General features: G+C 42.3%; 3 protein-coding genes across 3 annotated transcripts in view; 1 reads left to right on the plus strand and 2 right to left on the minus strand.

Annotated features, from left to right (window-relative positions):
• Positions 1-1,131, plus strand: part of nop14 (NOP14 nucleolar protein homolog (yeast)) — a 42,802-nt gene extending 41,671 nt beyond the window's left edge. The window contains exon 19 of the mRNA XM_017684879.1: positions 680-1,131. Coding sequence (XP_017540368.1) covers positions 680-776 — 97 coding nt within the window. The 3' untranslated portion in view covers positions 777-1,131. The remainder of the gene's footprint in view (positions 1-679) is intronic.
• Positions 1,132-3,871: 2,740 nt separating this feature from the next.
• LOC108412720 (vimentin) lies at positions 3,872-5,770 on the minus strand. The gene is given in 3 exon segments (XM_017684870.2): positions 3,872-3,925; positions 4,180-4,844; positions 5,305-5,770. Coding segments are annotated over 3 exon segments (1,185 nt in total).
• A 2,846-nt stretch (positions 5,771-8,616) lies between these two features.
• Positions 8,617-27,258, minus strand: LOC108412723 (alpha-synuclein-like). Its single transcript, XM_017684873.2, has 6 exons — positions 27,062-27,258; positions 23,772-23,918; positions 22,245-22,274; positions 16,601-16,743; positions 10,338-10,415; positions 8,617-9,291 (listed from the first exon to the last, which is right to left on the minus strand). Exons 2-6 carry the CDS (start codon positions 23,890-23,892, stop codon positions 9,277-9,279), a joined length of 387 nt encoding a protein of 128 aa, XP_017540362.1. The 5' UTR covers positions 23,893-23,918; positions 27,062-27,258; the 3' UTR covers positions 8,617-9,276.
• Positions 27,259-27,461: the final 203 nt, after the last annotated feature.

Below are 27,461 nucleotides of genomic sequence, written 5' to 3' on the forward strand. Positions count from 1 at the left end.
CTGCTGATAAACTAATAGAGTCCAAATAGGGTCTTGGCTGTATCAGTGTGTTAAACTAACACCCCCATAGGTAGGCTGTACTTTAGTCTGGTTAGCTCTTTAGATTAAGATTAACTTACCGTTATTAGTCCCACAATGGGGAAATTTCACCTCAGCAGTCTAACCCATAACCACACACTAGGGAGCAGTGAGCACACTTGCCCGAAGTGGTGGGCAGCCCTATCCGCAGCACCTGGGGAGCAGTTGGGGGTTAGGTGTCTTGCTCAAGGGCGCCTCAGTTATATACTGTCGGCTCAGGGGATCGAACCAGTGACCTTCCGGTTGCAAGGCTGGTTCCCTAACCTCCAGCCCACGACTGCCCCCCCCCCCCCCCCCCCCCGCCCCACCCGCCTCGAGAGTAGATTAAAAAAAATATAGAAGTGACTTATATTCACAATTCAGTCATTGAAAAACACTGACGATTTTAAAAAGTTACTTATATGGTGCAAAAACAGTTTTTGCTGTGAATCTAGAGAAATATCAGTCTGATCTGTCAAAATTAGCGGTTGTTGTTGCTATGAGAAGATGACTAAATGCATGTTTGATTTAAAACATCAGACGTTCTACCCCTGTTAGTCGGTGTCCTGCTCTCCTGTCTTTGTATCAAAGTGAACATTTTCTTTCTGCTTCTGTGCGCCAGGGATGCTGAGAGGAAGAGGAAGGTGAAGGAGCTTTACGGTAGTCTAGCCACGCAGGAAGGAGAGTGGAAGGCCCTCAGGATGAAGAAGAGGAAGTGACGACGCCCTGAACGTCCTCACAAATCGCTGTTGATCGAGTCCTGATGGGCCACAGCTGCACGGCTTAGTTTTGTTTAAACTAATAATCGAATCCTGGAAATAAACGGGATGTTTTAAATCAGGAAAAACGGCTACTCGGGCCTCTGGCTCTGAAGGACACACAGGCTGCTGGACTTCATGGACAGATGCAGCCATCAGTTGTGATTGGTTCTCTCAGTTGCTGTGTCTTGTTTGCATTTGGCTACAGAGGATTTATTTTGTATTTTGTTGTGCTTAAAACAAAAATGCAGTGTTTATAGATGTCAAATTTGTTAATGACCACCTTTTAAGATATAAACTAAGACAATAACTCAAATCTAAGCGTCTTATTTGAATGAAATGCTCAATCGTAGCCATTGAGGTTGCATGCGATTCAACTGTACCATTGACTGAAAACAGAGCGTTCGCAAAGGGGTCACTTCAAATGTGCATTATTCACATCCAGGCAACTGACAGAACACTGAAGTCTAGTGACATAGGGACTTCGTAATGCGTGCACATGTGCTGCAAAACATTTAAAAGGCAATACTTGAATCGTTGATTATTTTTGACCAGCTTATGTCTGTATTAGCTAGTGTAAGAAGTATAATTAGGGGCAGCAATTATAGACCCCTTTTTTATTCAATGCACTTCTATTACATATATCCAATTCAAATGTGCACACAGTTTGTAATATGAACAAAAATGTATGTATTCGTAAGTAGGGTATGTTTACAAACTTGACGGGGAGAGAAAAGGATTTAAAATAAGTATATATGTAAAACTTAAAAATAAGTTATACATATTTATGCTGCAAATGTAATACAAATATGTTCCTGTGCCACCTGGTGCCATTATAAGACATTTCCATTGGTTGGGAGGATTTCACATGAGTAGCAGCCAAGCGATTGTGGTGAAGGAGAATCCTAAAGGTCTCAGTGATGTTTCATTAATTAAGTACCCCTTATTAGTCCCACAGCAGGGAAATTTCACCTCCGCATTTAACCCATCCATGCTGTGAAACACACACACACAAAAGTCCTAAGTGGTGGGCAGCCCTAGCCGCAGCACCCAGGGAGCAGTTGGGGGTTAGGTGTCTTGCTCAAAGACACCTCGGTCATGGACTTTCAGCTCTGGGGATTGAACCAGCAGCCTTCCAGTCAGAGGGCCGGTTCCCTAACCTCCAGCCCATGACCGGCCCACGGCCAACTGCGAAAGCTCCAGCGCCACTGCAAAGAGGTTAAGCTTTCTTGTCAATATCATTGATTTAATAATATGAGTGATCATATACTCCCCAGACATGCAGGACAACCTCAAAGCTGCAGGATTAACAGTTACACAGAGAGCAATTAGCAGTGAGCTACACTGCAATCGGCTCCTGTGCAAAACTCTTCTGCTAAAAAAAGAAGCGGAGATGCTTGTCTAAAATTTGACTGTTTGGACAGATAGGAACTGACCAATATTCTCTGGTCCAAATCGAAATAAAATAGAACTCTTTCATAATAAATCAGTTCATCATTAAAAGAAGGCCTGTGTTTATGATCGCGTGAACACCTACAGTGAAGCATGAAGGTGGACGCATCGTAATATGGAGCTGATTCTCTGCAGGCAGTACTGGAGCGTTCTACATCATCGAATGTTGAAAGTTGCGTGCACTCATTTTCTAATCATATGCAACTGGGCCATTGTGTGTAAATTTGAGGTGAACATTTGTCCTGGAAGTGTATTGGATAGCAAAAGCACAAGTGTCTCAATATTTATTTCCCCTCACTGTAAATGACGTGAGCCATGTGCTTCATTTCATGATGACATTTTCATTTCACTTTTATGAAAGATGCTTTCAAACTAAAGTGAAAAAATATATGCAAATGGTCTCAAGTTTGAGGACAGTCTGTGGTTGATTAAGTTGATCTGCCTTTACTTTGTTTGATTACTTGGTAATTATGTTTATCCATCCATTTTCTAAGCCGCTTCTCCGTCAGGGTCGCGGGGGGGGTGCTGGAGCCTATCCCAGCGGTCATCGGGCAGAAGGCAGGATACACCCTGGACAGGTCGCCAGTCCATCGCAGGGCAGACAGACACAGACAGTCACTCACACATTCACACCCAGGGGCATGTCCAATTGGCCTGACTGCATGTCTTTTTACTGTGGGAGGAAACCGGAGAACCCGGAGGAAACCCACGCAGACACAGGCAGAACATGCAAACATCACACAGAGAGGACCCTGGTCACCCAGCCGGGGAATCAAACCCAGGCCCTCCTCGCTGTGAGGCGACAGCGCTACCCACCATGCCACTGTGCTGCCCGATTATATATATATATATAATTATGTTTAATAACACTTAAATGTTATGTTAGTCATTTACATAATACTTGAAAGAGGCCTGGAATATTCTGTAATAACTCTTGCTAGGACTAAGCGATCTGAACAAAGCAATGTGCAAGGTGTTCCTCAGTGTAAAGAGCTTCAAATAAGCTTGGATGCCCCTGTGTCGGAGAGATGAGGTGGGCGCCGGACAGCCATCACGATGTTTAACTTCCGTTTGCAACTACTGGGCGCATACACCCTGTACCCCTATATGTGTCTGGCAGAAAATGGAGATCACTTCCAGCATCGCATGTAATGCAATCGATACGTCACGTACATCAAGAAATATAGTATTTCTCTTGGTTCAGATTGCTTCATCCTAACGGGAGTTACAGCAGAATGTTCGGGGCCTCTTTCGAGTGAATCGCCCTCTCCTTGTCATTGTCATCTTGTGAATACTAACATAAAAACACACAGACATAAAGTTTTTAATTTCTAAGCAAAATGAATTTTAAATGCCGTAATTCTAGAAAACTGCACTCCAAGTGATTCAACCCACCACAGAACAAGAAATGCACTCGGGTCAAGCTTTATTAGGAAGTTTTCAGTGTCGTTCACATTAGATGTACAACAGGAGACTTTGGCTTGGGCATTTATTTAAGGGACGGTTCCGTGTTTCCAGAAGGCCTAGTTAACCAGAGCGTAGCCCGACATGGGTGTAGGAGCAGTAGGGACGTCTGGGGATGAGGGTGGTGGTTAAGGAGGGATTCATTCAGTAGCCGTACGAGTCTCCAAGCTGCTGGACACAGATGCGGTTCATGCCTCTGTGACAGTGGAGAAGAAAGCGTTGTAGTCGTCATATTTTGAAATCTTTAATATGCTGACAGTCTGTGGCCACTACAATAAAGATTGTACTGTATTTCTGAAGACGTACATGAACAGATTTATGGCAGTGATTTGCTAGCTAGACTTCTACACACGTTAGTGCCTTAATTGTGATCTTTAACAAGAATATTTAACATCAACTCTCTTAGCAGACCCTACCATGAGTAAAGTACCATGTCCTCACCTGCTACAGTCTCGGTGACCGGAATCCCGAGCCTCTTTTCCTCTCCTTCCAGCAGCTTCCTGTAGGTGGCGATCTCCGCATCCAGCTTTAGCTTAATGTGCAGCAGCTCCTGGTAGTCAGCCATGTATTTGGCCATTTCCACTTTGGTCTCACACAGCTGGCTCTCTAGTTGGGCAATAATGGCCTCCAAACTGGCCGCCTTGTCCAGGTGCGCCACCTCCATGTCATCCAGCTGCTGCTCGAGGGCAGCGTTCCGTGCCCGCAACCCGTCGATTTGGTTCTGCAGGTCTGTCACCTGGTTTTGGAAGGTGGTGATCTCTTCCTTCATGGTCCGCATCTGGGTCTCATGCTTGCTGGCATGCTCTTTCAGTGTGTCAAATTTGCCCTTGTACCACTTCTCGGCCTCCTGGACGTTGCGGGCAGCCACAGCTTCAATCTCGCTGCGCATCTTGCGCAGATATGCAGCCAGGTCAGGTCTATCAGAGTCCAGCTCCACAGTCACCTTGGACTCCTCAATTTGCTTGAGGAGGTCAGCGACTTCTTCATCGTGGAGCTTCTTGAGGAACTCTATTTCAGCCACCAGCTGCTCAACACGCTTCTCCAGGTCAGCTTTCTGCAGTGTGGCATTGTCCACGTCCTGACGGAACTCGCGCAGGATTATCTCTGCCTCCTCTGCAATGACAATGGATATATCAAGTTTAGGTTCTCTTTAGATAGTGGTCACAGAATGCTATGGCAAATCTAGTACTTGCTTTACCTGCAGTATAGGACATAATTTCCCCAGCTAAAAAATATTTTTGCCCCATGTACTTCATTGGTTTAAACATTTTTGACAATCAACTGCACTGGTCACCAAATCCTCCTCCTGGAGATCTTCCTTTCTGCAGACTTTAATGTGAACTTTGATTGAGTACCCTACTTGCCAACCAGTCTCTACAGAAGAGTGTGCTAGAGCTGAACTCTTCAGAAAGTTAGATTTCTAGGAGGAGGGTTCATTACCCCTAATATATAGTGAGGTGGCATTCACCTGAGTATTCTGTATAATTTGATGGACCCTTTTTGCAATGAAGACCGGAAACTGTTGTAAATCATCAAGATCACATTTGTGTCATCAGTGTGTTTAGCTGATTACCTTTAAGCGCCAGCTCTTCCTCCAACTTCAGCCTCCACACCTCCACCTCCTCCTCAATGTAGCCCCTCTCAATATCAGCTGCGCCCTTTTCAGCAGTCAGTGCCTCGATCAGGTCCTTCATCTCTTTAAACTTGGCCTCGTACTCCTCACCAAGGCCGGATGGTCCGCCCTTGAAGCGGTTCTGCAGGACCTCTAGTTCTGCTCTGAGAGTCGCGTTCCTCTGCTCCAGAGACTGAACCTTCTCGATGTAGCCGGCAAAGCGCACGTTCAGCTCCTGCATCTCTTCCTTCTCATTAGCATGGTGCTTGTGGATCTCCGTGCCCACCTCCACAGCTTGCCCCTGGAAGCCAGCCCGACCACGGGTGTAAGAGGACCCCCGGCATCGTGAAGGGGAAGGGCTCTGAACCCGTGTCCTGCTGGATCCACTGACGGTCAGGGTCTTCTGGGAATAGGAAGAGCCTCTCATGTTTGTGTTCTTTTGGAAGGGTGAGTTGTTGCTAGATCTCGGGATATAGTTCCACCTCGGAGGACAGCGTCTGCTCACTTGCGTCCCTCTTTCTTCAGCTGGCCGAATGTGAATTGCTAGAGCCGGAGGGGGGAACGAGGGCTTATATGGGGCCACCAAGAATGTGGCAGAGCCTCTTGAAAGTCTCATGTGATTTTGACATGCTGCAAAAGAGGAGCATGACGCTCCTCCCAAAGCTTCGGCTTCTACTCATCTCATTAGCCAACATAATGTTGTTATCAGCGAGGCGTGCAAAGGCCTGGCTTGCTGTCGCACCTGCATGCTACATAGTGATGTGTGTGTGTCCGCATAATATTTTTCCTCACCGAGGGTGCAGGCACAAAGCAGAGAGGCCTGGTCATGGAAACTCTGGGTGGTCAGGCTTCATCTACATCGTATGTTCAGTGGATTCACATGTACGTAATTCAGTTTGCCATGATGGCTCTGGAAAGATTCTTGGAAGAACATGGACATCTTCAAGAAATCCAGCCTACTAGAACTGTAAGGACTATTTGAGTCACTGTCGAGCTTTAAACTTCCATTTCCCCTCCTGGACATTGAGGACATTACAAACACACAGTAATGCATTCCTTTGCCTGATGCACAAACTCTTTTGGGTTGTCAGTTTTTGTGATTTCAGGGCCAGATAACTTAATAATAGTGGTTAACAAATGACTGCTAACTTATTAACTTTCAAGCTAAAGCATTAACTTCATTAAAGCAGGGGTTAATTTGGTTTATTGATATTAAAACAAACTTAATTAATTAATTAACTTCATTTTAGGACATAATTACTTGTGTTAATGCATGAGTGCGTTACTTTATTAATGCGAAGGTATTAATAACAGATTTAATGCCTTTATAAGTGATGATGATCTTTAGTAATGCATTACTTTCACAGTGCACAAGTTCATTGCTTTACTAATGCTAACTTATTAACTTCATGCTAAATTATTAACAAAGTAGCATTATTTATGCTAACTTAGTTGGATTATTTCTTAATGCAAATTTAAAGTTTTAAAGTCTGATACCATGATAACACGATATAATTGGAAATACTGGCACATTGTTTTATTAGTAATAAAGTTTTTTTTAAATATATGGCTGTACTGCATGTTGGTCTCTGGTGATATCGTCTGTTCTGAGTGCCTAAAATCTCTAAGGCTTCTGCTAATTGACCTGCGGCCCTTTGCCGTGACCACTGTCATGGTGACCAGCACCAACCACGTGCCTTCTCCCATGATTCCACAGGAGAGCTCAGGCATTTAACTGTTGATTGTGTTGTGTTCTGAGCTTTAGGTCATTCAAAACCTTGAGGGAATTAAAAGACCTTCCTGCTTCAGCTGGCAGGAGTCTGACTTTTCTCACCTTCACTGAGACGATGTGTGTGATAACAGCTCAACATTGTCTTTGTTCGGTGTAATGCATTATTAAGGTGGCTTGACAAAGTCAGGTGCCTGTTCTTTGTTTTGTTATTCTGCACTTTTTTGAATTGTTTTATAAGAATAATGAACTTCTGCTTTTAGGACTGGTCACACATATAGTTTTCATTCAGCAGTCACTCAAAAAATTCCAATATTAAATTAATGGCAGTGTCCAGAAAATTCTAATCCAACTGCTACAAATAATGTCACGAAGGACGTCTCTCACACTGCCCCTAAGAGACATTACATACAGACTTACATTTGTACCAACACATATATAAACAAATATCATCGACCACCCAAGATTCCATTGCAACTGCCTAGCAACATCTTAGTAACCATCTGGGATACAATAGCAAAGGCCTAGCAACACCTTAACAACCACCTGGGATACTATAGCAAAGGCCTAGCAACACCTTAGCAACCACCTGGGATAGTATAGTTATGGCCTAGAAACACCTTAACAACCACCTGGGATAACACAGCTATGGCCTAACAACACCATAGCAACCACCTTGGCTACCCGAGCAGCAGCCAAGTAATGCAATAACAAACACATGGGATTTGGGTGGAGCTTCTTTATGGAGGCGTCACTGACTTCTGTTACTGCTTCTGCTTCAGACAAATTATAATTCATTCTGTATGTTAATTTTATTAGAATTTAATTCTGGATATTATTTTATTAGAACTTAATTCGGGATGTTAATTTATGTTTTCATATATATATATATATATATAAAGTGAGAAATAAGGGACAGTACAGACAGTAACTTTTCATATATAGTTTATTGACCACACAACATTCTGATATGGAAAATATTGATAACTTATGTTCCATGCAGTTGTTTCAAAGTTCACAGTAAAAACATAGAAAATAGAAAGTCACAAATTTATCTTCACTGTACTCCAACGACTGACAACTTCAATTTACAGCTCTTGGCAAAAGTTAGAGACCCTTAATGTATTGAATTTCCAGTCAAAACAGCCATAATGTAGTAGAATCAAGAACCATATTTACCAGAGAATCACACAAAATCTTTAGCAGCTAAATTGAATCTCAGCTGTGTGAGTGTCCAGCTTTTACTCTTTACCTTTATTACAGCCTCCATTCTTTTCAGGAGACTCACTTTCAGTGTCTCAAGTTAATTTGCAGACACGCCTCCAAAGTTCAGTCTGAGAAGCTCGTGGTTCATTTTCTGAAGTAATCAAACACATTCAGTGGTGTTGAGGTCTGGACTCTAGGGTGGTCAGTCCATTGTTCAGCTTCTTTGTTTGATGTGTTTCTCATTTTCTCAGTGAGGTTCTTCTTGACAGCTACGCATACTTTCAGACCCATAGTGCTGAGTGGTCTTCTCACAGTGGAAGGATGGACAGAAACACCTGTGTATGTTTTCAGATCTGAAGCAGCTTGATTTTCTCCTCTCTCTCAAAGATGAGAGCTTTAAGTGCTCTTTTATCTGATGGGGCAGTTTTGGGGTCTACTAGGTCTTCCAGGTGGTTGTTAGGAGTCATGTTTCCTCTGTAGCTCTGTGGTTTCCATTTGCTTTGCTTTGGCTTTCTCCCACCTAATACATGTGGAATATCTTACATCTTACCTCAGAAACATCATCTGAAAAATGAGTACTGTAATGGTCATTTTGACTGGAAATGTAAGAAGAGGTCGTCTATGACTTTTGCACAGTGCTGTAAATTCTTATCCAGATACCTGTTATAGAGACACTTAGGTGATATTGTAGATAGAAGTATAGTTTACAGTATAGAACCAAATGTTTTAAAGCCACAGCGTCCACGAAACACACTCCGAAGCAAACTTCAGACACCAAACAGGTCTTGGCAGGTTGATTACATGTGGGGTAAAAGAGGGGAAATGCTGTAAATAATTTTTTTTTACTGAAATATTCCATTAAGATGTCATCTGTCTCACGAGAACACTCCATAGACAGCCACAGTGTGGACATGGGTGGATGCAGGTGGACTTGGCAGAATAATATGGGAGGTTTCGGTCAGTTTGGCTCTTGGTTATAAGGGCTGCCTTGTGTGCTTTTAATCAGAATCCTCCTGAAAAAGTGAAATAACAAAGTGATTAACCTTCTACTGTACAGTGTTACTTCTAGGCAACAAACATACTTCAGCAATTTCTCATAATTAAAAAAGAAATTACTGAATGTTAAAAAAGAGGTTTAAAAGTGGCAATTAAATGATGGTATGACCAAATACATCCTTTTATTGACTTACTCAAAATCTTCCCTATTTTATTTACCCTGTCATTGTCGTATAATATAATATAATATGTATAATGTTTTGTTGCCTAGAGGCAACATCGTGCAATAGATGGTTAATTCAAAGAGGTTAAAACATCAAGCTTTGCTTGAATTAACAGGAATCAATGAAAGTGAGTAGTGCATATTATTGTAAGGGCAGTATTAAAATGTAGAGCAGGAAGTGAAGCTGCATCGCTGTAAAGTTGAATCATTTTTCAATAAATGTAATTAAGGTACAAGATGCGACCTTTGCCACAAGCCAGTTTTTTTTTATTTCTGCCCTGCTAGATCCACCCTAGACAACTGTAAGTGCTAATTGTAAAATGGAAGCATCTAGAAGGAGCAACAGTTTGGCCCCTGAAACAGAAGACCACACAATCTCTCAGAGTGAGGCTGCTTAGTGATGAAGTACATAGCGAGTAAAAAGTGATCACATCTTCTCCATTACAGATGCAGGGAAGTAGTTGCAAACTACCTCTAGAAGCAGCATCAACACTAGAACTGCACGTTAGGACCTTAATGAAATGCCCTGGAATGCGTAGTGCCAACAGTAAAGTGGGTGGAGGAGGGATAATGGGCTGGGACTGTTTTTCAGGGTTTGGGCCACATAGTTACAATGAGAGAGGGTCATTCAAAGTCAAAGCAATGCATAACTTAGTTGACCTCAGTTCAATCCAAAATTGGAGTTTAAATCTATTAGGTTCACACTTAAAAAAAAAGACTATAGAACACTCAAAAAGCTCTTTGGATGATGAAAGCTCTTAGTAAAAACAGAATTTATTAGGTTGTTCACCTCTCTCGCCTGCTTTAGGTGTGTAATTGAATGTGGGAGTGTGTACATACCTCAGTGTTGGGGGTGTAGCTGTAGTCAGTATCCTGCAGATCGGCATTCTCCACAGGCAGGTTTTTTACCTCATCATCCTACACACACCAGACAGAGTCATGTTTACACATATGCTGGTCACCAGTGCAGAGCTAACATGACCTAATACTGCCCATGGTGTCCACATACATTTGGTCATATAGTGAATATATAGGGAACTAGAGAGAGGGAGATGATATGTACACACACACAAAGAGGAATGAGGAAAAAAGAAATAGATATAGAGAGAGAGGATGATTACAGCAGGCCTCTATGTCGATTGCCCATACAGATTAAGGTCTGATTATTGTCTGGCATTGAAGTAACCAAAATAAAAAAAGGTGACAAAACGAGCGTGTTTCACACAGTCCTGCACCAGGTAATAGGCCTCTGTGTGTGTGTGTATGTGTGTAGGTGTGTGTGTGTGTGTGTGTGTGTGTGTGTGTGTGTGTGTTCTTGTATTGCTATACTTGTGAGGACATGTCCTCACGAGGATGGGACTATATGAAATTTTTATTTTATTATGCTTTCTTTTCACCACGGGGCGGCACGGTGGCGTGGTGGGTAGCGCTCTCACAGCGAGGAGGTGTCCTCTCTGTATGGAGTTTGCATGTTCTCCCCGTGTCTGCGTGGGTTTCCTCCAGGTTCTCTGGTTTCCTCCCACAGTCCAAAGACATGCGGTCAGACCAATTGGACATGCTAAATTGCCCCTGGGTGTGAGTGACTGTCTGTGTCTGTCTGTCTGCCCTGCGATGGGCTGCCGACCTGTCTAGGGTGTATCCTGCCTTCCGCCCGATGACTGCTGGGATAGGCTTTGGCACCCACCCTGCAACCCTGGCGGCTTGGAAAATGGATGGATGTTTTCACCACAATTACTTTTTTTATTTGAAAACTAAAAGAGCAGAAAAATTGCCTTTTGGATACTGAGGTTAAGGTTAGAGTTAGGTTTAGATGTAGTATTATTTAGCTACAGTAACACAACTCAACAGTAATTCAGTAGAAGACTATGGATGGCCTCATATATATAGCAAAACAAATGTGTGTGTGTGTGTGTGTGTGTGTGTGTGTGTGTGTGTGTGTTTAGTGCCCATCTCTCCTGCTTGTGCATTTAACACCGCCCACGACTTCTCCATCTGTTTCCTTCGTCTAGCCAGGAACGCTCACACTCACCCCAAATCCATCCCATAATGCATCACCACTCTACCACACTGTTGGGGTGAAAATGAAGATTTCTTTGCTTGTTTTAAACATTAGCTTGTCTCTATGCTCGACCTCTCATCATATAGCTGACATTTTATATTGTACCCAAACCTGTGCTGGAATTATGGGGGAGTCAGGAGGTGCTTAGCTTAGCTCTCCCAAAAACTACTGGTCAACATATACTGGTAGCCCGATTTATTACCCAACACAATATTTTTCACAACATTTTTAATATCCTTGTGATAGTTCCTTTGACAAATGGAAACAACTTTGTTTCTGGCCTGTGGTTTGCTTCATTTCATGTGATCTAAAGTCATTCAGAGTTTTTTGGTGTGAAATGGTTCAGATGTCTTTACAGTGGTGGTGATGGGAACCAGGCGTCGCCATGACTACAACACAAAAATAGCCATTTTATTTACTATCCAGAACCTCCAGTGAACCTACACGAGTCTTCTGAGTTTATATGGAACATTGCTGATGGAAAAGTAGTGGAAAATCTGAAGTAACAAGTTTCCTTCGGGGACTATTTTGCCTCATAATGCCCTGCATGTTATGTATCCCTCCACCATGAATGGGTTTTAAGTTCAGAAGTATCATAAAACAGTGTCTCAGTGAATTGATTCAGTGAATTCATAACCATATCATGTAGTAATTTTCTGTGAGGGAGATTTTAAAGGTGGACGTCTGGTTCCTATCACCACCACTGTGAACAACTCTGACTCTGTAAGTTTCTCTAGAATGGAGCGTTTCACACCAAACCGCTCTGAACGACTCTGTTTGCATCTTAACCACTTGATTCCACCTTAAGTCCCTTTACAGCAGGATTATCATTGTGAACGATTCATTTTTTCATCCAGTGCTGAACAAAGGTACATCCATAGTTTCATACCTGGAAATCTTTGCTTTGATATAATACTTGATAAGCTTCTACACCTCGGATGGAGATGCTGAGCACTATGACCAAGACTCATTTCTCACTGCTCGCTCGTTTTTCACCACTCCGCCATTTGACAGCATCATCCCTCACTCTCTCGCTCTAATTGATGGCGTGTGGGGATAGACAGATGAAAGGACAAGTGTGATCGACATTTGGTCTCTCCTGCTGCTCTCCAAAAGGAGGAGCTGTGTATGAGGTCTTTGGAGGATCTCATTGAGCTCTTTTTAATTTGATCAATATCTGTGAAAAGGTCTGTGGAGACGACTCTAAATCACTTTTCTTATGCTGTTTCTTAATGTTGTCCTCCAAACCAGCACGGCGGTGAGACCATAAGCATTAAAAGGCAAGTAAACATGAACAAAACACACCAGAAACATGCTGTGCTATAATCAGTGGTGGACGAAGTACGCAACTAATGTACTTTAGTTAAAGTCGAGACACCCAAGGTCAAATATTACTCCAGTAAAAGTAGAAGTTCCTCCCTTTAGACCTCCACTTGAGTAAAAGTACTAAAGTATTTAAGTACTTAAATATCAAAAGTAAAAGTACTAAAAGAGTAATTCTGGCTCTGATCTGGTCCTGTTATCATTTTTATAACCAGACTGGCTTCATGAACTCATTTCAGGTGAAAGGCCTCCAGCGTCTCTCTTGGTAAACCAGTCTTTTAATAGAACGTCATTAATTAGTGACGCTGACGTCTATTAAAATGATCATAAGCACAAAACACTGAAGGCAAACCGTTTCCAGTAGGTAGAACCGGACTCCCAAGGGGCTGGACTCCCAACTCCCAAGTGGTGCAACAGTTTAAGTGTTGGCCCGATCATTGGGAGATTGCAATATAGTTCCAACTGTGGCTGAGAATCCACAGAAGGCCAGTTAGCCTTGCACTCTCTAGGTGGGTAGGATGGTCTCTCTATCCCCCATTCCTCAGCGAAAAGCTAGCCAATGTGGGTGTCTGTTTGCTGATGTAACAAAACTGGCCATTAGTGCTCTCCTCCAAGTGTGTTGAGCTCCAATGATGTTGTGTTAGCAGCAATTTGAAAAGATGTGGTGTGTTGGAGGAAGCTCATGCTAGCCTTCACCTTCCCAACCTGGATATTCTCTTGTGATTGGGGAGACCTAGCTAGCGAGTGGAATAGGACATAAATAAATTGAGGAGAAAGTGGCCAAATGAAAGAAAACATTACTTATAAAACACCATGAGTACAGGATCATTAGCCTCATAAGCCATTCTGTCACGGAGCAGAGAGCCTGGTTGGTTGAGCATGGCCCACAACCTCCTACTTTGACAGGGAGGGGCCGTTTGGCATGCAAAGTGACCAATCACAACTTGTTTTTTTTGCTTTACATATGGGAAAAGGTAAAAAATTCTGGCATTAATCTTCGTTTATAATGAATTTTATTATTACACTGGTGACATAACATGTCGAGTGGCACCAATCAACTATCATTGCACATAGGAAGCGCCCCCCAACCCCTTTCCTTAATAAGAAATCACATTGGTAACCTCTTTCTGTAAGCCCCCTAGTGGCCATTCTACCAGAGGAATTTGGATATCTTTGATTTATATAGTGAAATAAAATATATCCCATTTTATTCTGTAAGTGGAGGCTTACTTAAGCCATGCCCCTGCATTTTAGAGCAGGATGTGAGGCTGCATCCCTGTCCCTCATGGCGTTAGATCCCACTGTTTTGAAGTAAATGTGTCCTGAAGTCCGAAAACCAGCGTTTCTCATTAAGAATTGTCCCATTTTCTGCAGTTCAGTACTTTTTACTGTGTGAACAGCTGTCCTAAGCTGTGTTTGCTGGTCATGTACTGGCTAAAATTGTCACTACCAAAACAGTTACTGAAACGCGTGGTAAGGTTTGGGTAGAGTTATGATTGTTTTGATAAAGACAAAATGGAATCATTAGTTTTAATGAAATAAGCATAATTAAATTATAAGGTCACTCTGAGCAAAAGGACTTAAGTCTGAAGTTCAAGATCAGTTAAAAGTCTCAAATTTGTATTCTGAACTCTGGACTTTGAACCAGTTAAGTAGAATCATCTATATCGCTGTTGTTGGAAGAAAATCTTGCGTCTCCATTTTTTGTCGTTTTTCAGTTTTTCACATCATTTAAAACTGCCTGTTGTCTTTTACATTCTGTGTATGATGAATGGATCAAAAGAAATGGCCCAAAATTACTTGGAAAAAATCCTGGTTCCATTGACTTACATTAAAAGTAGAGTAGGTTTTTTCCTTCTCCTGTAAAGTCACCATTTTGGAGAAACAAGGATTTCTTCCAACAACAGTGATATATTTTAGTGGTATTTTCATGGTGTTGGTTGTTTGTAATGAAATGACGTTTGACTCTTACAGTTCCTTACATTAAATTCCAGTTCAATTATTGATAAGTATTGGAAATACTTCTACTCCTCTTCTACTCCCACAGACAACACCCATGGATCTGCTTCTGACAGTCAGGATCGCCATGGCAACCCTGTTTCACACAGGAGCCTTCCCTGGGAGCGGATGATTCAGGATGTGTATTTGATCCTGGCGCCCTTTACGCCCGGTGAGTGGGCAGCAGCTGAGTGTAACGTTGGGTGACGTCACTCCTCAGGCTCCCTGTACCGTGAGGAGGCTCATATCCTGCCAAGCTGTGTTAGCTTAGGTAAAATTAGATATAGGAGGTGTGATTTGGGCAGTAAGTAGCTGTGAGATGTTAAGAAAAAACATATTTCTTAGTATGAGTATATTATGGACATGTCATGGTATGTGATTTGCTGACCTGAAATTGCAGTGAGCTGGGCAGATTTCTGCAGTTAAAGTAAGTGGTGGGGTCAAACTTGGACATCAGGCCAATGGTCATGAATGACCATTCATGTGGTCAGCACTGACTACAATGGCATACCCAGTTATACGAATGTATTATTATTTCAGGTGAAATGTGCTGAAATGTTGCGAGGAAATTCATAGTAATCTATAATAGTTCATAATCCAAAATAGATATTGAATAATTCATAGTGGGTACTGAATAATTCATAGTAGACACTGAATAATTCATAGTAGACACTGAATAATTCATAGTAGACACTGAATAAATCATAGTGGATTCTTCATAATTCATACAAGACACTGAATAATTCATAGTGGATGCTAAATACTTCATAGTAGTTAGCGAATCATTTATAGTGGATGCTGAATAATTCATAGTAATTACTGAACAATTCATAATAGATACTGTATAATTTAATTAATTAATATTCCCTTATTAGTCCCGCAACGGGGAAATTTCACCTCCGCATTTAACCCATCTGTGAAGTGAAACACCACATACACTCTAGTGAGCACACACACACACACACACACACACTAGGGGGCAGTGAGCACACTTGCCCAGAGCGGTGGGCAGCCCAATCCGCAGCACCTGGGGAGCAGTTGGGGGTTGGGTGTTTTGCTCAAGGACACCTCAGTCATGTGGTGTCGGCTCTGGGGATCGAACCGGCGACCTTCCGGTCAAGGCTGGATCCCTAACCTCCAGCCCACGACTGCCCTTTGTTTTGTAGTAGACACTAAATAATCCATAGTAGATACTGCATCATTCATAGTGGAAACTTAATAATATTAAATCATGAATAATTCATAGTAGTTACTGAATAATTCATAGTAGTTACTGAATAGTAGATGCTGAATAATTCATATTAGACAATGAAAATTCAAAGTTGAAGCAAAATAATAGTAAATCCTGAATAATTCATAGTAAATACTGAATATTTAGTAGTATAACTAACAGTTTTTAGTAGTTACTGAATAATTCATGTTTCACACTGTCTGCTCTAGTATCTGCAGAATCAGCATTCTGAAGGAGATTAGAGGGAAGGCCCAAAGAATTCAGACTTCAGATGATTTAGGAAGCAGGCTAATGCGTTAGCCACGTGCCAGTGAGGCCTTTCTGAGTAACATCTTACTGATGTTCAGCTGTAAGAGTTTAAAAATGAGTGATGATGCCACACGATAATGTCTCAGAGAGGTGCGATGACGCTGGGCGTGAATGCAGGATCACGTCAGTGTGTGAGCAGAGACAGTAACTCGGTGAACCGGTGCCTCTCTCAGCACTTCTTACCACTTTGGTCATGTCCTTCTTCACCAGGCCAGTCGCCGCAGCAATACTCCCGGCCCCCTCCACGGTTTTCTGGGCCACTGTTGTGACGCCGGTCACCATGGCGCCACTCACCTGAGACACGCCCGAGACGGTTTTTTCTGCGACTGTGGAAGATCAAATGACACCGCAATCAGCTCCTAATAAAAGGTCACTCAAGTCAGAGTAACTCTATCCTCTATCAGACCAGGGGACTTTCATGAATATGTAACTTGTATGGTAGCTTCTCAGCAATTACTGAGTAATTATGGAATAAGTCATAATAGTTATTGAATAATACTTAGTAGATTCATAGTATTTACCAAATAATTCATAGTAAATACTGAATCATTCATAGTAGATACTGAATAATTCATAGTAAATACTGAATCATTCATAGTAGATACTGAATCATTCATAGCAGATACTGAACCATTTACAGTAGATACTGAATCATTCATAGTAAATACTGAATCATTCATAGCAGATACTGAACCATTTACAGTAGATACTGAATCATTCATATTAAATACTGAATTATTCTGCATACTGAATACTGAAGGGTCAGAGTTCTTCACAGAGGTGGTGATAGGAACCAGACCTCTAAAAGCTCCGTCACAGGCCTGATGCATGAGACACTGGCTATGTACTCAACAAGGCTATGTATGGTACACACTGATATAAACAAATGATGTGTTTATATATCCCATTTAAAGACTTTGGCTTTATATTTCTGATACAGTAAATAACTACCAACATTTAAACACAAAACCGAGCTTCCTTAGTACAGTAGAAGCTCATTTACTGCATTAACTTTCAGGCAGCCAGTGGTTTATGACAATAATCCCACCAGAGAGTCACGTCAGTCTACCATCTGAAAAGAAAACTAGGACATTTATTTTATTTAGCATTTTAATTCTTTTCAATCGTTGTAATTTGAACACTATGAAGCTATTTAAGTTCTGGCCAGTAGGGGGAGCAGTGCACATCCTGCTCTACCCTGAATTCCTCCCATGAGGACAACTGTTGGCCCATGAACTTGCTGAAAACTCACTAACAAAACATCTGCATATTTTTGTGTTATTTTTACACTTTGTTACCCTGTTCTTCAGTGGTCAGGACCCCCATGGACCCTCACAGAGCAGGTACTGTTTGGGAGATGGATCATTCTCAGCACTGCAGTAACACTGACGTGGTGGTGGTGTGTTAGTGTGTGTTGCGCTGGTCTGAGTGGATCAGTCACAGCAGTGCTGCTGGAGGTTTTAATCCCCTCAGCGTCACTGCTGGACCGAGAATAGCCCACCAGCCAAAAATTTCCAGCCAACAGCGTCCTGTGACCACTGAGGAAGGACTAGAGGACGACCAACACAAACCCTGCAGCAGCAGATGAGCTGTCGCCTCTGACTTTACATCTACAAGGTGGACTGACAAGGTAGCAGTGTCTAATAGAGTGGACAGTGAGTGGACACAGTGTTTAAAAACTCCAGCAGCACTGCTGTGTCTGATCCACTCGTACCAGCATAACACACCACCACCACGTCAGTGTTACTGCAGTGCTGAGAATGATCCACCACCCAAATAATATCTGCTCTCTGAGGGTCCGTGGGGGTCCTGACCATTGAAGAACAGGGTAAAAGGTGTCTAACAAAGTATCAGAGAAACAGGTGGACTACTATCTGTAACTGTAGAACTACACCTATATAGTAAGTGGAGCTGATAAAATGGGCAATGAGCGTAGAAACAAGGAGGTGGTCATCATGTTATGCCTGTTTGATGTATTTGCACTGTAGACTTCATGACCTCTGGGTTCTATCACCACCAGTGTGTTCAATCTAAGTTGGTTAGTTTCTCTACAATGAAGTGTTTCACATCAATTCACTCTGAATGGCTTTGTTAACGTCTCAACCATTGAATTATGCAGAAATTTTGAAAAATGGGTGGAATTACCCTTGAAGCTGAGCTGAACTGAATTATGCACTACAGTACAGCTGAGCCCTGAGGCACTTCACCTGCTAAAGCACACAGGACCAGCCTGTGGGTTCAGTGTCACGTGTCAACTGTTTGTCCTCCCTTTTGTTTTTCGCATTTATAAGTCTAGGGACCACTGAACATCTGCAGCCCTCCTGAGGCCTGAATATCAGATGGAGCTCTAGCTCCAGGCTGTGCTCCATCACATGAGGTTTTGGAGGCTAGTAAGATCAACTCCCAATAGCCTAATTCGCGTCTTTCTCGGGCAGCCCACTTGTACCATGCTACACCCTAGCTATGAAGCTTCTTGGGCTGCTCGGTTTGAGAGATGCTCCACTGCAGCTACAAGGCTGATCAGGACCTTCTCTAGTGGTTAAGGGCTCTTTCAGGCTGTAAGGTATCCCATGATGGGTGAGCTGGCCATTTGAGCTACACTATGAGGCCTTCCAGGGTGAGAGGGGCGTCTCTTGTGGCTAAGGACTCTATGCTACATCGCAGCTGCCTTGGCTGACAAAGTTGAGCGATGCTACATTCTGGACTGAGCGGGACCTTCTACCACTGCTATGCTCACTATCCAGACTACAGGCTTCCCAGGCTAGTTGTTGGAGTTATGCTACATTGCAGCTACAAAGCTTCCTGGACTAACCAGTTTCAGCAACACTACACCACAGCTATGAGGCTTCCTAGGCTGAGAGGGACGTCTTTTATGGGTAAGGATTATTTCTGGCCTATGAGGCTTCCAAAGCTGGCCTCCTGAGCTATGTTACATTGCAGCTACAAAGGTGGCTTGGCTGGTCAGTTTGAGTGATGCTACATTATAGACTGAGAGAGACCTTCCACCATGGCTAAGTGCTCTTCCTGGGCTAAGAGGCTACCTAGGCTGGACACTGGAGCTGCCCAGTTATAGCAATGCTATTCCCCAACTATAAAGTGGCTCGGGCTGGTCAGTCTGAGATTTCGCTACACTGCAGCTACAAGGCTTCGCAGGCTGATCAGGACCTTCTCCACCGGGGCTTTTTTGGGCTATAAGGAATCCCATGATGGATGAGTTTTGCTACATCTCAGCTACACTCTAAACTGAGAAGGACCTCACTCCCCACAGCTCTTTTGGCTAAGAACTCTTACAGGGCTGTGAGGCTTCCCAAGCCGGCCACTTGTGCTACATCGAGGCTACAAAGCTTGAGCGATGCTACAGTCCAGACTGAGAGGGACCTTGTTTCTCAGCTAAGTGGTCTTTCCAGGCTATGAGGCTTCCTGTTCTAGATGTTGAAGTTATACTACATTGCTACATCACAGCTATAAGGCCTCCCAGGCTGAGAGGGACATCTCTCGTGGCTACGGACTATTTCTGGCCTACGAGGCTTCTCAAGCTGGCCTCCTGAGCTATGCTACAAAGGTGGCTTGGCTGGCGCGTTCGAGCAATGCTACATTCTAGACTGAGAGAGACCTTCACCTACAGCTAGGTGCTTTTCCTGGGCTAAGAGGCTTCCCAAAGCTCAGAAACTTTCTGGCTGGCAACTGGAGCTACATTATGAGGCATTTCAGGCTGAGATGGGCATCTGTTATGGCTAAGGACTCCTACAGGGCTGCAAGGCTTCCTAACCTGGCCACTTGAGCTATGCTACATCACAGCTACAAAGCTGCTCTGGCTGGCCAGTTTGAGCAGCGCTACATTCTAGACTGAGAGGCACCTTCCCCCACAGCTAAATGCTCTTTCCAGGCTTTAGGGTACCTAGGCTGGACGCTGGAGCTGCCCAGTTTCAGTGATGCTACATGAAAGGTACGAGGCCTCCCAGGCTGAGAGACTAGTTAACAGCTCGACACCATTTCACGTAAGCATCTGATGATTTGGTTGTATGGTCTGAACTGTTCCTTGAAGCGTTTAAGCCTCTGTTTTCAGGTTGGACAGATACATTAGCCCTGAATGAGCGGCTCCACTGAGCATGATCAGACTCTAATGTGGAATTCAGTAGTGCTGTTATAATGAACATAACGCTCATAACGAAAATTAAAGCCTGGCTGAGTGTGAAAGCTTGTGGGGACGGCAGGCCATGATTAAGCTTCAGCTCAACCCTGTTATTGACTGCTAAGAACTTACTAATAATAGTCTCGTAGTTTGTTCTGCTGGTTGCACACATATCCCGAAAACCATTTACATGAATTAATGATGTTTATAGAAAAATAGGCTCGTTTTCAGATTTGGTAGTGTTACGGTAATTTGGTAAGATGACAAAGTAAGCTCATGTTTTGGTCAGTTTTGGATGTGACAGGAGCAATGGTGAACCTTCTAGGCCTGCAGAGCCTGACCATAAGAAATTAATTTCAAGTGGATATTAGAAGCTATTGATTAGTAGAAATAGACACAGAAATCTAGTACTGTAATAAGTGAAATATCAAATATTATATCAAATTTTCAAAATATAAATATAATTTATATTCTTTATAACATAATTTTAGTAAAGTTTGTTTTTAGATGATCTTCATTGAGATGCTGATTGGAATTTTATTTTATGAAATAAAAATATAATTGTTCATAGAACAATTTTCAGAGAATGCCTGGTTGTTATGTGTTATTTTAACTTACTATCCAAAAATGATGACTTATTTTCTCAAAATTTCAACTTATTATCCCAAAACAATGGCCTGTTATCCCAAATGAATAACTTACTTTCTCAATTTATTTACTTATATCGAATAATGACTGTGTTTATGATACTCAAGTTTATGACTGAGATTCTCAAAACTTATTTTCATAACATTTGGACTCAAAATAATGACTTGCTTACTCTTTTTTCAACATAATATGTCCAAATTCATCTTAACTTAAAACCTGAGATGACAATAGTCATTACTTGGGGAGTCAAAATCGTCAATCATTATTTGACATGAGTATAAAAATTGAGAACGTAAGTCACTCTTTTGGGAGAAAATGTTGAATAAATAAGTCAATATTTCAATATGGCAAGTTTTCTTTGGGGACTATTTTGCCTTAGAAATCCCTGCATGTATCCCTCCACCTTGAATAGATTTTAAGGCCAAAATCTTCTCAAAACTATCGTAAAACAGTCATCAGGCAGTGAATTCTTAACCATTTCATGTAGGAACTCTCTGTGAGGGAGCTTTTAGAGGTGGATGTCTGGTTCCTATCACCACCACTGTGAACAACTCTGAAGGAGTTCAAAAGGAAGGTGTTAATAGTGAGTTTGTGCTGCAGTAACAGCCTCTACTCTTCTGGGAAGGCCCTAGATGTTGGAACATTGCTGTGAGGATTTGATTGAGCATCAGTGAGGTCAGGTACTGATGTTGCATAGTCAGTTCTGGAAGACTCCAGCTCATCCCAAAGGTCTCCAGAGGACAGTTCCACTGCTCCACAAACCAGTGCTGGGGGGCTTTATAACCCTCTTGCCCACACTTGGCATTGGGCATTGTGACCTTAGGCTCATGTGCAGCTGCTCTAGAGCGTCCCATTCTATTGGTCTGTGGTTTTCTTTAGAGTTTATACAGGCTGTGTACCTGTGTTAATGATGAGTAACCTAAAAGTAGCTGAATTCACTAATTAGAAGGACTGTCTGGATACTTTTGCATATATGGTGTATCATTACACCCTTGTCAGTTAGTGTTCCTAATATTTTATTTCATGCAATATAATATTAAATGTTACCTGTTGTGACGCCGTCCCTGGTTTTCGTTCCTGTGGATTAGAAGAATTATATTCATTTAATAAAAGTACATTTTAATATTACTCCTTTAACAACAATAAGAAAAACTAAATATAGAGCTTTTAATGCATTTCGAATGCAGCTCAAGGTGCTTTACAAGGAGAAAATAGAAGAAATGCTAAAATTTGAAAAAACCCTTGTCACATTACATGTTTTTTAGTTTTGTAAATAAAAAATAAGCTGAAAATTTAAAAATAAAAGTACCATACCTTTTGCACAGGCCACAGTTTACACTTTATTTGTTTCCTCAGTATGTTAATTTCAGCCAAAAACAGTGGTGGACGAAGTACACAAACCATGTACTTGAGTTAAAGTAGAGACACCCAAGGTCAAATATTACTCCAGTAAAAATAGAAGTTCCTCCCTTTAGACCTCCACTTGAGTAAAAGTACTAAAATATTTGCCTTCATATGTACTTAAGCAGCGAAAGTAAAAGTACTAAAAGAGTAATTAACTTAGTTCCAAGTTTAAGTTGAATAAAAACTGGCTTTAAACATCACAGGTGAGCTCCTTTACTATGTTGATCTGTAGGCGTCTGTTCATAAACATAAACCAGCCCAAACTAATTTACTATAAAATGAAATGGTGTTTGTAGAAATTCAGAAAAAAGCCGCGTCAGTCTCGACTGCATATGTGGACATATTTCTATATTGTGCTCTATTTACACAAAGTTAGGTTAGTTCATCATTTATGTTGAACAGACTCTCCCAAAGTTTTACGCTGCTGCACTGACGTTGAACCGTGTGCTGCACTGGGTCGGTATGACCAACAGGTCAAAACCAGCTCTAAACAAAGTGACCGCTGGGCCCTGATTGGTGCTCTGGCTTTGCACTTCTTTTGTTTTGACATGTTACGTTTTTATACACACAGAAACCAAAAGGAACGACAGATTTCTCAAAATGTAGTGGAGGAAAAAGTCGGATATTAGACTCTGAAATGTAGTGGAGTGAAAGTAAAAAGTCACCCAGAACGGAAAAACTTCAGTACAGATACACAAAAAAACTACTTAAGTACAGAAACTAATTACATTTACTTAGTTACTGTCCACCACTGGCCAATAAACAGTAACTGTGCATTAAAATGTGTAGAAGTGTGTTCTCTGATGTGTAATTTATTTTCAGAAAGCGTAGCATTTGCCCCAGGGTGCCCAAACTTTTGCACATGACTACACTTTTGGGCGCGTTTCAAGCTTTTTGGCAGATTTCGAACATTTTCTTGGCAGTGCTACTCAGGACTTACACTGCAACTGAAAGGCACTCTGGAGTTCAGTATCACTAAATACACATAGATACATTCAACAAATAGAACACATATTTCAATGCATTTTTATAAGAGAAGCAATCTGGCAACCCTGGTGCTGCCAGCACTGGACGATTATATTTATGCTTCTAAGAGCTGTGTGAGCGAGCACGTCAAGCAGCCCAAACGTGTAACGTTATTAACACCGCAGTACTGCTTAGTGGACTCACCAACGAGAATGACCCCGTGTTTGGTCATGCCAGCAGCTCCCGTCACGCCCTGCTTGGTTTTCTCGGCCGCCAGAGCTACTCCATCCTTTGCTTTGGACAGGCCTTTCTTCAGCACGTCCATGGTGGGCTCACAGAGGTCTGGAGCAGCTGTGGAAATCATGAGGTTTGAGGTGATTGTGTAACTGTTCCAGCATACAGTAAAGGCCATGCTAATTGGTGCGCTATAAGCTCCTATTATGTGTTAGCTGCATGAGCTTTGTAGCTTCAGGGCTAAGACTAAAGAAGCAAATTTCAGACGCTGAACACTGGTGTCATTGGCGTCACTGGTAATTATTTCAGTCTATCACTTTCCAATTCACCTGTCTCTTTCGTGAATGTACAAGCCCATTTCCAAAAAAGTTGGGATGCTGTGCATAAATGTAAATAAATGTAAATAAATGTAAATAAAAATAGAACGCAATGATGTGCAAATCATGTCAACCTTGAGAAAGAACGTTTTGTAACCCTATTGTGCTTTGGACCCCCAATGAACCTCCATCCATCCATCCATTTTCTAAGCCGCTTCTCCGTCAGGGTCGCAGGGGGATGCTGGAGCCTATCCTAGCAGTCTTCGGGCGGAAGGCAGGATACACCCTGGACAGGTCGCCAGTCCATCGCAGGGCAGACAGACAGACACAGACAGTCACTCACACCTAGGGGCAATGTAACATGTCCAATTGGCCTGACTGCATGTCTTTGGACTGTGGGAGGAAACCGGAGAACCCGGAGGAAACCCACGCAGACACAGGGAGAACATGCAAACTCCACACAGCGAGGACCCCAGTCACCCAGCAGGGGACCCAATGAACCTAAAACTGAAAATTAATTATTTACTATTGTCATCATATCTTTTTTTTTTTTACATGTATTTGCATAAATTGAACTGAAAGTTTGTGTTCTCTATATAGTTCAAGTACTCTGTTGATGCACTTAAGAACGAGTGTATATTCCAAATTAACCTACACCAACTTAAAATTAGCCCTGTTATATTCCAGCAACTTCAGGAGCTTTTTAACTGTGAGCACCTGCAGTCCGTGTCATTATACAGCAGTGTTAATATGTACCATATATGTAATACAGAAGCCTTTATAAACAGCCTCTACTTATATAACTACTATATAACTATGCTAGAATAGAGCTATTTATGAGATTTGCAGTGTTATTTTACCACCAAGCTAACGGTTGTTTACACTCACTTTACCACTGCATTTAGGTTAAACACTGCCTCTTGAAGCTTTCAAAAGGTGTTTCTAATAAAGTGGCCAGTTAGTGGAAACACAAGGTGGGTGTTTCTAATAAATTGGCCAGACAGATGAAGTGCAAGGTAGGCGTTTCTAATAAAATGGCCTGTTAGTGGAAGCGCAAGGTTGGCGTTTCTAATGAAGTGGCCTGTTAGTGCAAGTACAAGGTAGGTGTTTCTAATAAAGTGGCCAGTAAGTGGAAGGTGTTTCCAATAAAGTGGCCAGTGGGGTAAAATAAGGTGAAGCACAACGCAGAAGTGAGTGTAGCTACCTCTCAAAAAGCTCTGACTTTATTAATTATGTTTTTATCTGAGTGATTATTAGGGAGTGTCTCTCAATACTGTCTTTCATGCAAGTCATTGTCCATGATCAAAACTACAAATCTGGGGGCAGCCTGTCCACTTCTGGATCATTTATACACTATATTTCCAAAAATATCCACTCACCCTTCCAAATCATTGAATTCAGGTGTTCCAATCACTTCCATGGCCACAGGTGTATAAAACCAAGCACCTAGGCCTGCAGACTGCTTCTACAAACATTAGTGAAAGAATGAGCTCTCAGGAGCTCAGTGGATTCCAGCGTGGTCGGACGCCACCTGTGCAACAAGTCCAGTCGTGAAATTTCCTCACTATTAAAGTGGTATTATAGCAAAGTGGAAGCGATTGGGAATGACAGCAACTCAGCCGTGAAGTGTTGCCCCTGGCTTGCCTGCCAGGGTTTTTTTACATTCTTGTTAAAACTTTTCTGGAATTCTGTGAAGCTGTTTTGTGACAACATCCGTTCCAAAAAGCGCCATACAAATGAATTTGATGTGATTTGATTTGGTAGGTCATGTAAAATGACAGAGTGGGGTCAGCAGATGCTGAGGTGCATAGTGCGCAGAGGTTGCCAACTGCAGAGTCAATCGCTACAGACCTCCAGACTTCATGTGGCCTTCAGATTAGCTCAAGAACAGCGTAGAGACCTTCATGGAATTGGTTTCCATGGTTGAGCAGCTGCATGCAAGCCTTACATCATCAAGTGCAATGCAAAGCATGGAATGCAGTGGTGTAAAGCGCTGCCACTGGACTCTGGAGCAGTGGAGACGTGTTCTCTGTAGTAACGAATCACACTTCTCCGTCCAGCAATCTGATGGACGAGTCTGGGTTTGGCAGTTGCCAGGAGAACGGTACTTGCCTGACTGCATTGTGCCGAGTGTAAAGTTTGGTGGAGGGGGGATTATGGTGTGGGGTTGCTTTTCAGGAGTTGGGCTTGGCCCCTTAGTTCCAGTGAAAGGAACTCTTAATGCTTCAGCACCAAGAGATTTTGGGCAATTTCATGCTCCCAACTTTGTGGGACTAGTTTGGGGACGGCCCCTTCCTGTTCCAACATGACTGCACACCAGTGCACAAAGCAAGGTCCATAAAGACATGGATGAGCAAGTTTGGTGTGGAAGAACTTGACTGGCCTGCACAGAGTCCTGACCTCAACCCAATAGAACATGTTTGGGATGAATTAGAGCAGAGACTGCGAGCCAGGCCAACATCACTGTCTGACCTCACAAATGCGCTTCTGGAAGAACGGTCAAAAATCCCCATAAACACACTCCTAACCCTTGTGGAAAGCCTTCCTAGAAGAGTTGAAGCTGTTATAGCTGCAAAGGGTGAGCCGACATCATATTAAACCCTATGGATTAAGAATGGGATCTTTCAATTTCATATGCGTGCGAAGGCAGATGACCAAATACTTTTGTAAATATAGTGTACAGTCCAGCTGTTTTATAAGATTATTGTTTTACAAACCATTCCCTGTGTGTAATCAGCTCTGTAGAATCAGGATGTTTTGACACATAAAATACTTCAAATAGAATCAATCAAAAATCACACTGACCCGGAAAATATGTATACCACTATGGCATGAATAATTAAGGTTAAAACGTTATAAACATCTGATCTTAATGGTTCAAAGTATATGATTTGTAAGTCTTACGCTTGTGTCAGAGTAGAAACCTGTGGATTGTGGACCCACCTGTTCTTCACACTCTTCTTCTTCACCGTGAAAAAAAGACTCTCTTGAAAGCAAAAAGTAGACAAATAGATCCTTTCATGCGAATCCCACTGCGATCTGTCCAGCTTTCAGAACAGTTCCGATGCGAGAGCAGCTTGTGGTGCTGATGCTGGCAATGGCTAAAACACGACGAATCTCCTTCCCTCCCTCTCTCTGTCTCTCTCTCTATCTCACACGCTCAAGCTCTCTCTCAAACACACACCCCCACACAGTGCACTCCCACCTAACACTGGGGACGGGCAATACCACTGATCATCTTATCGATCTGATACCAAGATTAAAATCCCAATAACAGCACCAATACTGGTGTATTTTTTTTCTTGAGCAATTCAGTGTAATTTGATCATATAGATATATATTT

This window comes from Pygocentrus nattereri, chromosome 16 (genome assembly GCF_015220715.1).
Source record: "Pygocentrus nattereri isolate fPygNat1 chromosome 16, fPygNat1.pri, whole genome shotgun sequence".
Classification (NCBI taxonomy): domain Eukaryota; kingdom Metazoa; phylum Chordata; class Actinopteri; order Characiformes; family Serrasalmidae; genus Pygocentrus; species Pygocentrus nattereri.

Coding starts and splice junctions, on each gene's coding strand:
- LOC108412723 (XM_017684873.2), bottom strand. CDS start 23,892: ATGGACGTGCTGAAGAAAGGCCTGTCCAAAGCAAAGGATGGAGTAGCT. Junction 22,275..23,771: donor ACACGGGGTCATTCTCGTTG/GTGAGTCCACTA, acceptor TCTAATCCACAG/GAACGAAAACCAGGGACGGC. Junction 16,744..22,244: donor CAGGGACGGCGTCACAACAG/GTAACATTTAAT, acceptor GATCTTCCACAG/TCGCAGAAAAAACCGTCTCG.